Source organism: Paroedura picta, chromosome 11 (assembly GCF_049243985.1).
Source record: "Paroedura picta isolate Pp20150507F chromosome 11, Ppicta_v3.0, whole genome shotgun sequence".
In the NCBI taxonomy this organism is placed as follows: Eukaryota; Metazoa; Chordata; class Lepidosauria; order Squamata; family Gekkonidae; genus Paroedura; species Paroedura picta.
The window spans coordinates 27450642-27467627 of record NC_135379.1 but is presented as its reverse complement, the minus strand read 5'-3'; the positions used below and the strand labels follow the sequence as shown (position 1 = coordinate 27467627).

At 42.5% G+C, this 16986-nt stretch overlaps 1 protein-coding gene across 2 annotated transcripts in view; it reads right to left on the bottom strand.

Moving 5' to 3' along the window:
- The window catches only part of ITGB8 (integrin subunit beta 8), a 48731-nt gene that overhangs the window by 27799 nt on the left and 3946 nt on the right, over positions 1-16986 (bottom strand). Inside the window, exons 1-2 of one of the 2 annotated variants that reach the window (XM_077302543.1) lie at positions 956-5544; positions 401-486 (exon numbers count right to left, since the gene is read on the bottom strand). Coding sequence is in view for 1 of the 2 variants with exons in the window: in XM_077302542.1 (XP_077158657.1) it covers positions 401-486 (86 nt within the window). In the remaining variant the exon portion in view is untranslated. Of the gene's footprint in view, positions 1-400; positions 487-955; positions 5545-16986 lie in introns of those variants that run through there. The other variant, XM_077302542.1, reaches the window with a different exon arrangement.

Sequence of the window (16986 nt, the reverse complement as noted above, 5' to 3'; positions counted from 1 at the left end):
TATTTCCTACATAGAGTGATAGCCCCCAAATTATATGGTGGCAGTGGTATGACAAAGCCTGTCATAAAAATCTCACGTCTACATGTAGACTGAAGCACCTTCTGAATGCAAACTAGAGACTCTTCTGCTTGGCAGCAGCCCCTCTCCCTATTAGAAAGTAAGTTGGTGCAAATTATGCATTCTTTTTACATGCAACATAAATACTCATTAGAAGGAGAGAAAGGGTTGTGTTGGCAGTTAAAAATAAATGTGGAGAACCATGCACAGAATTTAAAAGTTATTTCAATAGACTTTTCCTTCGCAATGGATTTCCTATTTTGATACAAAAGTTTTATTGTTTGCACAGGTCTGCACAAGGAACACCAAAGCCAGTAGCTCTGTACCATGAGCAAGAGCTTACCTCTTGAGTGCACCATCCACATTCTGGGCCCACAGCAAGGCACTTGGTACATGTTGCTGCATTTGAGATGGTACATCTGTTTCCCGCTGTAATAAGATAAAAAGCCATTCAAGAACTTTGCCTGGTGTACATCTACATTTTAAATGCGGAGTTTTAAGAGAAAGACTTTCCACAAATAACGTCTATGAATCAGAGCAGGGAAGCACGAAAAATACTGGAGCAGACAAAAGGCAAGATAAGTGACACTTTGCGGTCCATCAAAATAAAACTCTATTTGGCTTATAAGCTTAATAATTCCAGCTGCTACATAAGCAGGAAGCAGTTCTGGAAAGACTGGAGCCAGGCAAACAAGGTGGGTGGTATAGAGAACTCCGAGTGGGGTACAGCTCATGGTTGGCAACCTCCCTTTTGGAGTTCAAGCATTGTTCTTCAACAAAACAGCAAAGAAAGGCCAGGGGTGGCTGTACTGGTGGCAGTGTTTGCGTTTGTGAGAAAAGAAGGCTCTGACCTATTTGTGTATATGCATAATGGTGTCCTCCCCATCAGTTTCATCACCTTGGCTTTATTTTGCTGCTTTCCCAAGTATTCATACCAAAACATAACCCAGCAGATTTGACATAGGTGTAGAAAATCCCACTAGCAGCCTTGGTCATGCTGCTTGTTGCATCTGCCACCATCAAGATTTCATTGGCACCGGAACCCTGTGGGATTTGCCATGGTTATTATGATTCTGTTTGATTTGATTCCTCGCCTCTACGATGGGGAACATGTCATGATGTTTGTTTTATTGTTCAACCCCCTTTTGTTTAGAGTAAGCTGGTAGCCATTCAGTTCTGGGATTCCTACGCGTTACTCACCTCCCCAGTTACCCCGTACCCTTGCTGGGGCCCCCTACCTCTCACACCCGCTGTAATTCATGTCCTCTTGGGCCAGCCTGGCACCTGGGCTGTTCCTATCACCACCCTCACGATCTATTCCACCAGCCCCCACCATCACCATGTTGACCATTCGCAACTCAAGGCAAAGGGTGACCTTGTGGGGAGTGGGGGCTGGCAATCCAAAAAGCAATATAGGACACGTTCAAGCTAAGAGTATGTTTGTTGGTACTTCAATGCTACCTAATAAAGAAGTCCGATTTTACAGTCCCGAGTCTTGTTAGTGTCTACAGGGTGCAATCCTCCCTCTAGCCTGTGCTTCTTTTCATCGTTTTAAAATAAACTGCCTTTTGGATCAGCAATTCAGCTCTTTATTGCTTCTCTCCCTGCACCATCTGGTATAAAAGACTGCCAGTGGGGTATTTTATTTCTCAGGTTAATAAACTGAAATGATTTGCCCACAAGCAACAGCTAGCTACTGTGACGACTCAAATAAGGAATACGCATATCCTTTTCAGCTTGATGCCTTGTTGCATGTTTGTGTTATTTTTTAAAGGGCAGGGTGCCATCTGCTATTCTCAGCTCTTTGACAGAGAGCTCTGGAAAACTGCCCTCGAAATGCAAGCTGCGGTTCTTTGTCCTGTCAGTTCTCTAGCACATCCAGAGTAGCAAACAATGAAACATTTACTGTCTCCTTATCCATAAAGCCACAAAACTGTAATGCTGGACTGTGAAGGGCCAACTGCTCCAAGTCCTGCCCAGAGGCAGGCTCCTCAGTCATTGGGACTGATGGGCCTAAACCGGAAAGCAGAGTCCTGCTATTTAACTGCAAAGAGTTCACATGGAAATGAAAGAAACTAGGCCAGAGTGCTGAATGCCTCTTTTGCTTCAGTTAAAAGGTAAACTGTACTTAATTAAGAGAGAACCAAGCAGGGGAGGTATGTAAGCCAAGTCAGAATAAGAACATTCTAAGGATCCCTGTGATACACTGGTTGAAGTGTCAGAATGGAAACAAGAAGACCTGGGTTCTTATGTCCAAGCAGAGCGCATTATCTCAAGCAAAATGTTATGGCTGGTTGCACACGCACAGTCTACCCTATCTAACAAGGCTGTTGTAAGGAAGATAAAATAGATGGCACAACTATGTGTGCTGCCCTGACTTCTCTGGGGAAATATCAAAATGGAAATGTGACAAAATCATTTTTGATAACAAAAATCTCCAAATGACCCCCCTCTGCAAAAGACTCAGAATGAAAACCACAGCCTGAGAATGAATTGAGTTGCATGGTAGACCTCCTGCTGGAATTGACATGACAGCATAATTTGGGAAGCCCATCCCATAAAAAACTCCACTCATGCAGAAATCTAGTCCATTAGTTTCATGTTGGACTGCAGCAGGAGAGCTAGATTTGAGTGCGGTAGCACCTTACAGAAAAAGATTTCCCAGGTATAAGCTTTCAAAGAGTCAAAGTTCTCTTCATCAGATACAAATGGAAATCTACAATAAGGAAACAACTAGCATGTTACGAAGTTCTTTTCCACAACAAAAAAGGAAACAACATAGTGGATTGATAAAAACAAAGCAGCTAACTTTTGCTGGTATAGTAGTCAAGGACATATTCATTAAAAGAAGCCTGGCCAGCCCCTTATGCACTTATGCATGTCTAAGTCCATTTATGCACTGGAGGTTTCATTCCAGGCTGCAGACTGGAGTTTTAGTTGTGGCAGGTTACCCCACCTCTTCCTGCACCCATATGGGGGAGCATTTGGCCCCGTGCATCTCATCTGCCCCTGATTTGTGCTCCTGCATGGGAGCTGGGGCAGTGAAGTTCCCAGTGCGTAAATGGTCTAACTGGTAGTAAGGACTGCTCAAAATCAAAGGAGCCCAAGATGTCATTTGTAGCTCTTCATGTAATCTAATACTAGAGTAGCTACAATATCATTGATGGGATCACACCAGTTGGGAAGGTCTGCAAAGCCTCTGTACAACAATGGCACACATTGTAAACTCAATGCAAGTTAGAAATTTTAAAAGAAATGAATGAATAAGGTAGGCTTCTCTCATTTCTTGCAAAATGAGATTCAGAATCTGTTAGGTTAATAATCTGTTCCAATAGATTCTTATAGAAGTAAAATGTACAGACATGCATTCATTCATAAAGTATTTCTCCTTCAGCTGCCAGTCTATTTTTTAAAAAGCATAAATTAGAACCAATGCACTATTAAATTAAAGAAAAAAAAACTTGCACTAAAGCTAGAAATATTTTTATGAGCTGGCACTGTACTGAACAGAGACTTTTCTTGCCATTTTACCAAAAGAACCCAGACAAAGCTGCACAATTGCATTGCCAAAATCAAGAGGCAAGTTTCTACTGGCTTTAGTTAAATAACTGATATATGCCAAAAGGTATTTTAAAACAAGTCAGGCCACATTTTGGCTTCATGAAAAAAACACAATTGCACAGGCACATATAATAAAAGTGTAGCTCATTAGATCATGGCTAGTTTTGTATCATGTTGGAGAATTACAGTTCAGGCCCCTAAATAAGGCTTAATGGAACCGGGTACTGCAAGAACAAAAGAGGGGACATGCCCAGGACAAGACCAAACGGAAGAACAGAGTTAAAACTGCATTTCTCACATTCTCTTCAGGCCTAGGTCTACTCATGGTCTAGACATGCAGAAGAATGAGGTGGTAATGAAGTGTCGAGTCAACTGCACCAGACCTCTAGTAAAGGATTACTTTCCCCAACACTTTTCTACATTAACAATCCCCTGTTAAAAAAGAAAAAACCTACCACAGGAGGCAAAAGAGCCCTCAGCATACTAACCCTGCTAAGCGCATCAGGGATTCCTAGTTTGGTATGCTAAATGTGCATGAGTAGCTAGTAAGTAAGGGTCTGGTTTGAATAAAATGCCAGACACATCCCAGGCCACATGCTTATTTCTTTCTTCTGAAATGAGGCCTCATGTGTCTACTGTCATCACATCTGTAGAACAAGCAGAGTTGGTTTTCACAGGCTGCTTTTCTCTACAAGGTGGAGTCTCAAAGCGGCTTACAATCGCTTTTCCTTTCCTCTCCCCACAACAGACACCTGGTGGGTCTGAGAGAGCCCTGATATTACTGCTTGGCCAAAACAGCTCTATCAGGCCGGGACTGGCCTAAGGTCACCCAGCTGTCTGTCTGTGGAGGAGCAGGGAATTAAACCGCCAGATTAGAAGCTGCACTCTTAACCCCTACACCAAGCATGTGAACCTACTCTCTGTGTGTGCATATCTATTCATGTATAGAAAGCAATCTTTTGTTTTTCAGCAGCAGGTTCATTTGATGCTGGGCACAATAACTCCAGAGAGACAGACAGAGAGCTGGTATTGGAAAGGATGAGGGCATTCCTCTTGGCCTATGCTTGCTTTCATCTTCCCAAGAGCATTTACTTGGGACTAGTGTACACATGCTAAAAAACAGAAATGGCCATGGGAGAATGGCAACATTCTAAATAGAAATGCATATGAAATGGTCTGGTTTTAGTGAAAGGCCAGATCTTTCTCACACACATGGGTACGGTGTCGCATACATCTGTTATGCATGGTGCTGTATTTGTTTGCAATTACCTTGGTTGTAAGAGGACAGCCGATCTCAACATTCTAGCCCATGTACTCAAAACAACTGTGTTCCTCATTTGCATGTTTCCCATGTGGAAGTGCTCTCTAACCAAGAAATAATCAAAAATTCAACGAGACCCTCAAAGGCTACTGCGGTGGGCAAAAGACTACACTGGAACCTTGCTCCCTGATGTGCCACCCCCGGATTTTCTACTTGGAGGAGCAATATAAAGCTGAAGTTCCCCATCTGCAGTTTGAAACAGTGCTGCCCATTATTCCACTTTTCCTATTTATACTAGGAGAAAAGCCCATTTAAAAAATGGGCCATGGAATGACCATTGGTTACTCACCGAAAAGGGTCCTTAGTCCTCTGAGGACAAGACAATAGTAACAATATTAACAGTATGCAAAAACAGATTGTCTTGGTGAGGGATCAGGAGGATATTTCCCAGTGACGGGCTTCTCTGTCAAGACATAATGCAAAGGACGAAAGCTGGGGGTGGAGGGGTGAATCTTATAGTGGAACAAGGCAATAGCCTAGCCCTCCGATCCAAGCGTCCATGAGCTGGTCGCCAAAAGTCCTGAAAACATAGTTACAGCCTATTTTATGACTATATGGTGTATTTATACTGAAGATAAAGGAACACGACAATGGTAGGCAACTAACTTATTGAACAACAGGAGTCTCTGGGAATAGCTGACTCCATTAAGGTCTCTGCACTATGTAGGGCAGGGGTAGTCAACCTGTGGTCCTCCAGATGTTCATGGACTACAATTCCCATGAGCCCCTGCCAGCATTTGCTGGCAGGGGCTCATGGGAATTGTAGTCCATGAACATCTGGAGGACCACAGGTTGACTACCCCTGATGTGGGGGACTTCTGAGATGATGCTAATTTCAAAAAATCCCATAGATTTTCTTTAAGAAAGAAAACATTGTTGAGGTGTGATATTGGTACATGTCAGGTCTGTCTCAGAGAAAGAAAGAACTAATACGTGTGTCCGCTGAGAAGGTACATACAGCACGATGCAAGGTTTTGATATGATGCCCCACAGAGATATGTAAGGAGTCAGAAGGGCAGCAACGTGGACCCAAAGAGAGATGGACAACATAGCAATACAAGCTGACTAATAGTGATAAGGCATGGGGGAACTCAGTCAAATTTGCTCCAACTGGCATCGACTCCCCAGACCCTAGACAGAAGTGTTTTTTAAACTCACAAATCCTTTCACCTGGAACACCAGGGGATGAACCAAGACATTCTGCATGTGAGCAGAGGCTATTACGCTGAGGTAACAGAGTCCCTCCCCTCAGTGAAGGGGAATCTACGTTTCTCTTTTTCTTTCTTTCTCATTAAAAATTAAAACACTTAAAACCAAGTTAATATAGTACCAAAAACACAAAGTCTTTAAGATGCTACTGGATTCTTATTCTGTTCTACCAATTAAAACATGAAGGAGGGATCACTGAATGAGTGCAAGATGAAACAATAGTCCTTACCCCGCAGCAGAAGATGGTAACAGAAAGGGGCAGGTTAGTCTAACCGGGGAGAGTTCCAGAGTTCTGGTGCCATGACTAAGGAAGCCCTATCTCAGGTGACCTCAGTGCCTGCTGTCTTTTTAGAGATGTCTTTTTTCATATACTGTCATTGCTTAGCATTTCATACGATCTTTGCAACTTCTCCCCTTCCCTTCATTTGTTATTGCTACTGGACTGGATTTGGCAATGTGGTGCTGCTTTTTAAATTACATTTGATGTGATGTATTTGATATCTATTTTGACTGATCATTGGAAACCACATTGGGACTTTAAAAACCATGATGCATGAAATTATTAAATATTCAATACTCTTAATAAAATGTCACTCTATTTGTAAAGCATTGAAGCATGAATGGCTCACCAAATTCTTAGCCCAAGCTAGGAAATATCAAAGTTCAGCAATGTTGCTGAATAGCCCTTGCCCCCCATGTCTGAGAAGGAAAATTGTGGCAAAAAGCCGAAAAGCAGCAAGATGGGATCAGTTAAGCAGAGAAACAGCAGGCAGAGGACTAATCCCCTTCTAGAATGTGCAGTGAGGCCTTACTAAATTTTAAGATAATCAAATTCCTTGCTGTTGCTCAATTGCTACTTATAATTTACAAGCAGTGATACAGTTCAAAAGTTTAGGGTCAAGGCAAGAAATATTTCATCAAGGTTGTATCAAGTTTTATTTCAACCAAATTGCTCATTCCAGTACCATTTCTCTATTAACTAACTCAAATAATCTGCCGGGGGAGTAAGAGCAAGAGTTTACTAATCCTAACGTATTTTCCTCCTCATTCTGGCTGGTTTCTTTTAAAAGAAAAAACCTTGCAGCATCCCTTCCAGGTTCGCTCAGAAAATAAATCCCACGTATAGCACGTGTCCTGCTTCTGAGCAGGACTGCAGCTTTCATTTCCCAAGGTGGCTCAAGAAAAGAGGGAAAGAAACAAAGACAGAAAGGAAGGCAGAAATATTCTCTTCCTGCTGAATTGTTGCTTCAAGAAAGGCTGCAGCAAAGCAGCCTGAATACTGAGTGCTCTATACAAAGCAGCTTTTATTGCATGTATAAGTGGGGCGAGAAGCCCACTAGAAAGAGAAAATTAATAAGCAGGTCTGCCTCTCTATTAATGTGAAGCACGTGTTTAATCCACACACACTCTGCAAACCCTTTTCTGCTGTTTACCATTTAAAATAATGTCTTCATGGAGAAGCTATGAAGCATTTCTTCTTAGAGAAGCAATGAAGCATTTTGCCTTAAGTAGGGGACAGGACAGAGAGAGTTGACAGGAGAAATTTGTCTCCCACTCCCAAAATTCTAGCACTCGAGGGCATCCAATGAAACTGATGAGCAATAGGTTCAGGAAGGACAAAAGGAAATACTACTTAACATTGTGGGGAATTAAAATGTGGAAGTCACTGCCAGAGGATGTAGTGATGGGCAGAGAAACAAATAGCTTTAAAAAGAGAATTACATAGATTTATGGAGGATATAAGTCTGTCAATGGCTACTAGCCATGTTGACTGTGTGGAACCTCCACATTCAGAGGCACTAAGCCTCTGAATACCAGAGTCAAGAGGCAGCATCAGGGAAGTCCTTGGCCTCTATGCCCCGATGTTGGCCCTCCAGAGGAACTGGTTGGCCACTGTCTGAGACATGGATGGACTGCGGGTCTGATCCAGCAAGGCTCTTTTTATGTTCTTAAGTGACTAGATGTTGTAAGAAGATGCAACAAGACTGGCAAGTTACAGGAACAAAAAGAACAAATAGTGAAACAGACTATTGAGGGATGCAGAATGATTCTACCAAGATAGATTACTAGTTTCACTTCATGCTGTAGCAAAATCACTTTGTTTCTCACCCTTGCCAACTGCCATTAATGTCCTTGCAGTGTTCTGTTTTCTTAAGACTTTAAAAACATTTTCAAAACAAAAAAGTAGACATTGGCAGATAATTGTTTTCTGCTGTGGAGTATGTTATAAGTAACAGACTACCCGGAACATAGCTTAAGGGGCACAAAATCTCACACGAACCTACCACCATGACAGTCATCTTCTTGGCCTTGGCTTGGGTGCCTCCACCATCTGAGGCTAGACAGGTCACCCAAGGCCTTCTCAACTGCAGACTGCAATTAGAGAATTCCTGCCCCATAGACATTCATTTGCCCTTCCCTAGTCCCATCTTCTGCCATTGGGTGAAGCCTTTTTGTTTACTCAGCCTTCCTTCAATTAACCTCATTCCCAAGTATATGTCTGTGTCTTGCTGAACTGCTTTTCTTGTCATATATGTGCACGTGGACACACGTTTCAAAACATAGTTTTTATGTTTGGAATGTTCATGCTGAGCAGTGTGGAAAGATGACGTTAGAATGGTTTAAATTATATTGAGGAAAAAAAAACACCAAGTGGAATACCAGGTCAACAAGAACACTCTTTGGAATAGTTATCTAATGCTGGAATTCCTCAACCTAAGCCTGTTTGTGGCCTGCTAGCTAGTGAGATCAAGGAAGAGGCTTGTGAATCTATTTTAAGATAAGCCATATTGACTATGGACACCCCAAAAATGCATTCACCCATATGTGGGTCTAGTTGTAACTGCATTAATTCTAACCCATAACCTACTGCAGTAGGGCAAAACATTCATGCACAGAATGCCATATTGATAGCAATCACTCCTTCTGGGTGCCATATTCCCTTATGACTGCCTAGACTAGCCAGATCTCAGAAGCTTAGTTGGGTTGATCCTGGCTCATATTTGGACAGGAGACTTCCAAGGAATACCTGGGTAATGGCAGGGAGGCAGGCAATACCAACAACCACCTCTGAGTGTCTCTTGCCCTGAAAACTCTACAAGGTCGCCATAAGTCAGCTGTGAGTTTATGAAAAAAAAATTGGATTCTACAACACTAAGTCAGGGGAAGGCAATTCCCAACACAGATGCTGAAAGCAGAATATCAGGCAATTTTGTTCTAGCAACCAAGGCAGGCCCAAAGGTGCAGGAGAGGGCAGTAAGCATGCCTTATAACTGTCGTTACATCCCAGACGTACACAAGGCATTACGCAGCTGGGGGGGGGGGTCAAGTGCAAGGTGACATCCTGAAATGCTTGCAGCACTGTTGGGACTGGGCTTACTTACTCCAAGGTTGTCTCCAAGGGCATCCCTCATTTCTCCCCACCATTGTCTGGCAGCTTGTCAACATCTTCCTAGGTACACTTGGAACAAAAAAGCTGCTTTATTCCTAGGCTTATGTCCTTCTACTGAAAAGTCACCTAGATTGGAATTATTGAGACTTTAAAAAAAGGGTTGTGGGTTTTTTGTTTTTGCCAATTACTTCATGTATCACAAACAGCTAGCAGCAGACCTTTAGTACATGTAGACCACATCACAGACAAAGCAGGGCAGTTTTGCTCATTTTTATATTTGCAATGGAATGCACTTCATTTGATAACCTCATCATTAGGACAAGCCAAATTGATTCAGGAAATGCTTTTGGCAAACCTCCCTATATGGCAACTATCAGGTATTCACTTCAGTTGGCTTAGCTAAACTGTAATTACCCCTTCGTTAAAGTCACAGAAAAGATCCTTTGTTGATGAGCCGCAAAGCTGGAGGACACTTGCTCTGGGATTCACAGCTTCAGAAAGCTACTCTAGCGTTATGTTCTGTTGGCCATTTTATACCAGATTAAGATTTACATTCCGCCTTCACTTAACTATGTTGTCAAGACAAATTTAAATAATTAGCTGAAGAACAAAGGTTGAGTTCAGTTAGCTGCCATCATATGCATAAGTTGTTTACTTTCTCTCACATCTTTTCAAGAATGTTATGGAGACTAGGGTTTGGCGGAAGAACAAGCTCCAGATCTAGCTGTGTGCAGAAGGGCAGCAAGAGCAATCCATGAATTTTATGGACAATCCGTTTCCATCTGTTCTAATACTGCCAGATTAAATGCTGCCAAAAAGAAAAAAAACGGGAGCTATTTTTTTAAACGCCGTCCTTTATTTAAAAAAAAACATTGTTTTCAATAGACAAATAGTAAGTGAGGGACAGAGGAACACATATCAAGCTGCAAGGATAAGGGATAAAATACAAAAGTAAGTCAAACATACTAATATAGAAGGTTACAAGCATTGCAGGAATGCAAGATATGTTTCAGCACATATTAAAACATAGGTAATAACAACAGTACATGAGTATTCAGTTACAATAATATCGCCAGACTGGTGTAGTAGTTAAGAGTGGATGACTGGGAGATGCAGGTTTAAATGTCCACTCAGCCATGAAAGCTTGCTGGATGGGCTGAGATGAGTCGCTGTCTCTCAGCTTTACCTACCACACTGTAGGCAGGGTAACTGTGAGAATAAAATTAAGGAAGGGAAGCCAGTTTTTGTCTCCACAAGTGAGAAAAGTGCGGTGCAAATATTAGTGCAATTGTAAACAGTGTTCAGTCTTTCTAAGGTCTTTGACTTCGATGTAATAGAAAAATGCAGCTCTGCCTTAGGATTGCACTGTAAATTTGGTATACTTATTTACTCCAGAGCCTGTATATCTGCAAACGATGCAAAGCTATTATATGTAGAATTGCAGATCACAGTTACATAGAACTGGAAGTTTATTTACATTTACTTAAAGTACTGCTTTTGATTGTGAGCTGATTATAGGTTTGAATTTCAATTTTGTAGTTTTTGCTTGTCAAAATCTTCCCTAATTACATCACCAAGCATACTTTACTGCTAGTTCCAAGAGTTCATTTAAATATGCAAGCTACTCAAAACCTTACCCACAAGCTTGCAAATCATACTATATGCAGATATTATGAACTTGGTTGTTGTTTTGTTACGTACTTCTCTGCTCTGAGGGTCTCTTCAAGTTTTTTATAATCTTCCATATAGTGAGTACTTCCATTTAGAAATATGCAACTTATGCATACAATTATTTTAAGAACATGGGCTAGGAAGTCAAAATCTGCTACACTGTTACCTCCAACGTAAGTACCAAGTAAAAAAAGAGTAGCATGCATAGCATGGTGTGCAACACAAGAGCCATGAGTGTGGGAAAGATCTAACCATTGCACTAAAGCAGACCATTTCCCAGCCATTTTAATTTTATTGTTGTTTGTTTTGCTTTCAAGTCACAGCAGACTTAGAATCATAGAAAGAGTTGGAAGGGTCCTCATGGGTCATCTAGTCCAACCTCCTGCACTATGCAGGACACTCACATCCCTATCGCTCATCTACTGTAACCTGCCTCCCCTTTGCCTTCACAGAATCAGCCTCTATTTAAAAATTTTTAAAGATGGAGAACCTACCACATCCCAAGAAAGCTTGTTCCACTGAGAAACCTCTCGAATTTCATCCCATTCATTCTGGTCGGTCCCTCTGGAGCAAGAGAGAACAATTCTGCTCCATCCTCCATATGACGCCCTTTTAAATACTTGAAGATCATAGAATCATAGAATCATAGAGTTGGAAGGGGCCATACAGGCCATCTAGTTCAACCCGCTGCTCAACGCCTGCTCAACAAGATGATCGCCTCTCAGTCGTCTCCTCTCTAGGCTAAACAGACCAAGCTCCCCCAACCTTTCTTCATATGTCTTGGTCTCCAAACCCCTCTGGACACATTCCAGTTTGTCAACATCTCTCTTCAACTGAACACAGTACTTCAAGTAAGGCCGAACCAGAGCACAGTAAAGCGGTACCATCACCTCCCGTGATCTGGACACAATACTCCATTTGATACAGCCCAAAATCCCATTTGCCTTTTTAGCAACTGAGTCACACAGCTGACTCATGTTCAATATATGGTCAACTAAGACTCCTAGATCCTTTTCGCACATGCTACTGCCAAGACAAGTCTCCCCCATCTTATCTTGGTGTATTTGGTTTTTCCTACCTAAATGCAGAACTTTACATTTGTCCCTATTGAACTTAATTTTATTCAGTTTAGCCCACTTCTCGAGCCTATCAAGATCATCCAGTATTCTGTTGCTGTCTTCAGTTGTGTTTGCTGCCCTTAAGGCAACCCTGTGGGGTTTTCAATGCAGAGGTGGTTTGCCATTGCCTACCCAATACCCCATTGCCTACCCCTCTCACCCCAATATTAGCCAGGGTCAGTTTCAGAGATCTGACAAGGTTGAGCAAGCCAGGCCTACCCAGGTCAGGGCCATTTCTTGTTAGTCTGCTGCAATTCTCCCATGGTTGTACTAATTTATCTTTTTTAGCATGTTTAAAATAGTTTTAATTATGTTCTTTTGGGAAGATGAAGGGAAGTAGAGGCCAGGAGAAATGTCCTCCTCCTTCCCACTTCCAAAGGAGTTGCTTCGCCCAGCGTCAAATAAACCTGCTACTGAGAAACAGAAGGTTACATTCCGTGTATAAATATATATGCACACACAGAGTAACTTCAGATGTTACCCAGAAATTATGACAGCGGAAGCATGAGGTCTTATTTCAGTGCTGTACGGGTAGAAGAAAAACATATTCATGTATATATCTGGCATTTTATTTAAACCAGACTGTCACTTGTTACACATGCACATTTCCCATGCCAAATAAGAAATCCTTGACATGCTAATAGGACAATAATAGTAGGCTGAGGACTCTATTTATAAGAACTATCTAGCATATACAAAGCTGCCTATGAAAGTTATTCTTGCCTGCATCATGTTCAAATCATGACTCTGGTTTGTGACATGGGGCGCATGGGAGACCCTGGAGAGTTCAAAGTGAGCTTTTCAATGGAACCCCAAATTTACTTTATTTTTAAAATGTACAGTATCTGTAGTATCCTCACTAGTCAGGAGGCCAAAACAGATCAGAGAACATTCATAATGTGAGCAGCATGATCAGGCTACCTTCTCTTTATTTTCTCTACACATCTGGAAGAGGAATGAGGCCACACACTCACTGTTCAGACAGACATTTCTTGTTCGGTTTCAATCAGGGTTGCCAAGTCCCTCCTGGCAACTGGCGGCCAATGGGGGGACTCTACAGGAGTGAGAGGGAAGTCCAGGATACGTCAACAGCTGTGTCAACAGCAACATCACAATATAGCTTCCAGAGTGTACCAGAAGCAATGGAGGCTCACAAGCATACTGAGATGATGCTGTGATATTTGAGAAAAAACTATGGGGAAAATGGCATCTAGAGTTTTTGTCTAGTGTGTTACTTGGATGATGCAAACATGATGATATGGCTTCTGGTACATAATGGAAGCGATGTCACCTTACCCGCAATATTGCCTGAGCCTTCCTACTGCTCAAGGAAATGTCCCCCCCTACTGAACTGCTGATTTATTGGGGGGGGGGAGTTCCCACTGACTCCAGTGGGAGGACGAGCTCTGCCTGACTCCAGTGCAGGGGGGCTGCCAACCTTGGTTTTATTTATTTGGGAATTTATATACTGCGCCTTCACCTGAAGGTCCCAGGGCAGGTCACAAAATATAAAATGCAGAATAAAATAATCTAAAATATATTTAAAACATAACCCCACCCTCCCTTCCACCCTTGCAGGACAGCACCCAAAGGAAACTAGACATCAAAGGGTGTGTTTTCACCAGGCCCTGAACATCATATAATGTAGGTGCTGGGCAAATCACCAGAGGACAGCTGTTAGGGCGCCACCACAGAAAGGACCCTCCTGCATGTTACCGCCCCTTGCACCTCTGAGAGAAGGCTCTCTCCTTGAGATCTCAGTGTTTTTGTTTATTTATTTAGGCAGGTCTCTAAGGAGGAAGGTGCTCTGTCAAATAATTGGGGCCAAAACCATTTAGGGCTTTATATGTTAGCATCAACACCTTGAATTGGGCTTGGTAACAAATAGGGAGGCAGGGCAGATCTTTCAAGACTGGTTTCAGTGATGCTTCTTATGATTAGGTTCAATAAACCTCGTAAGATCTGAACATTCAACCACTGGACACTAAGGTAACATATATGCTTGCATGAACATTCTTTAAAATGATCTCATACCATTATTATAATTGGCTGCGCAATTTCAAGCAGGTCCAGATCAGTCTTATCTTTGGCCAAGCTTGCTTTGGGCCTTTCAAAAGACCCCAAAATCTTCCCTACCCCATCTCCCACAACCAGAGACTGAGAGAATGGTGAATTCTGCAGTCACCCAGCTGAGTTCTACTTTAGAGGCCAGGTCAGGTCCCAGATATGTGATGGTGGTGATTATGTGCAGGCTAGAGAGGCTCAGGCAGAGGGATAGAGAATGAGACCAGCAGGCACAAGGTGAGTGATCATATGATTGCTATAATGTAGATAGAATTGAGAAATGGGATCAAAACCAGTTTTTAAAATCTAAATTGCATTTAGTTCAGAAGCAATCTGATCAGTGCTCAATTTATGAATATTTACCCTCCAACCAAACATTAATGTAACATTTTGTAACTTGTTTTTAAATGACTTTTATCTACAAAATGATATAAATTAAACTAATGCTCAGAGCTGAGGGTCCGAAGGAACCCATTCAGTTCTGCAGGGCCTGTAAGACAGCTCTTCTGCCAGATGTTTAGTTGAGGCTAAGACTGGGAGGCTCTGGCCCTCCTTCAGTGCCTTTGGGCACCTTACCTGCATGACATCTTTCCTAGGCACACACACATCTTGACAGCATCTTCCAGCTCACCAAGTGTGGAGATGGGGAGTGGGGAGGGTTTTTGTAATGGTTATGTCTGATTTTACTCTATTTAACATATGCTGTAAGCTGCTGCAGGCTTCTTGGTTCTGGGAGTGGCAGCAGATTGATTGAATAAATACTTAGATTAGCTGCTATTTCATCTATATTTCTATCATGAATTGTCCTCTATCTTCTGTTAGGTGATGAAATCAGAAGCTTTACCCCTCAGATGTTTGTTTCACATTCCATTCAGGAATGCTATAGTTTTGAAAGGATCAGGAATTAATATTTGGTATGCGTGATAGGCAAGAAAAGCACACGAATGACATATGACCCACTGGCATCCCTAACCAAAGTACTGAACCTCTCCAGCCAGTTTCCTGCTATTAGAACTGCAACTTTTCATCCTAGTGCTACTGCAGTGGTACTTATTCTATGTCACAAAGAGAGACACAGTCATAATTACTTTTAACCAAAAGGGCTGTATGACTACTGCGTGGCCTGGGTACCACTCTACCAAACACGCACAACAACAAAACTATTCAATAGATAATTATGCTTTTTCAACTGAGCATGCAGGGCTGTCTCTTCCAATTGTTGTCGAACACTGGCCCGTCCTTGTATATCTGGAATGAGGGTGATGGAAAAATACTGGATGTGAGCTGAACAAGAAATTAGCCTCTGTGCTGAGTGGGCCCCAAGAAAACTGTTAAGTAAGGCACCAAGAGATTAGCCATCTTCCATACCACAATACAGTGTTAGGCAAGGAGATAGGAAATTAGCCACTAGGGTTGTGTGCTTCGGCCAACGTCTTCTGCAAGGCCTTGCCCCCAGGGACCTTCTGACTTTCCTACTTGCCACTCATACCAGTAAGTCTTGGCCAAATTCTGACTGTACGTACGGACAGAGAACTTAGATGTCCTGAACTAACTGCACTGACACCAGTGTCTAAAAGAACCCTGAAAGCCTATGACACCTCCCCCCCCCCCCAGCTACTTCCCCACCCCTTGTTTAGAAAAGCCTAACCTGACAAGACTTCTCAGGAGATTTTGCTCCTCTCTGCCTTCTGTTGGGGTTTTTAAACAACTAGAGAAACCTAACACTAAATGTGGCTAATGACCCTTTAAATGACCCTAGCAGGAAACAATCAATCTTTTTAGAAGGTTAGGTTAGGGTTTCAAAAGACTAACTATGAGACCTGACTGCCAAGTCTAGGAGGAGGACCGCAGAGATGTGGGGCAGAACCCTACCTCTGCCCCTAAAAATCCAAGAAACTGGTGGACTTGACGTTCTCTCTGTAACACAAAAGCTGGAGAAGAGCCACTGCCCCTGGAGGTGGTTTTTAAAGAAGAGGTGCTACTGGCCTTTTCTCTTATAATTCCAATCCTAAACTGTCTATTTAGGGAAGGAATTGAAGCTCTATCTTTTAATATTAGCAGGACTTAATTTTTTTTACTGAAATAGTCTTGTTTAAAGTCTACTTAGAAGGGAAAACCTAATTGGGCCCCCCAAGAAGAAACCAACAGTGAGCAAACAAACCGGAGCGAACGGCAGGCCACCCAGGAAACATCAGCCCCCAATGTGAGCTACCCCCACAGCACATGGATTAAAACCCCAAACCTTAAAAACAGCACCCCAAGAAGAACCCAGAAGTTCCCAGGCCACACACCAGAAGCAACCAACACGGTCAGTAAACAAACCAGAGCAGCGGGCCACCCGGGAAACAACAGCCCCCAAAGCAAGCAACCCCAAGCAGAAGAAAAACAGAGAACAGATTAAAACTTCTAACTTTAACAACACACCCCAAGAAGAACCCAGCAGTGCCCAAGCCACACACCAGCAGCAACACACCAACAAGGTCAGCAAACAAACCAGAGCAGTGGGCCACCCAAGCAACAACAGCCCCCGCCTCAATGCAAGCAACCCCCCCTGCAAAAAAACAGATTAAACAGGCAGAACCCCCCCCCCATAT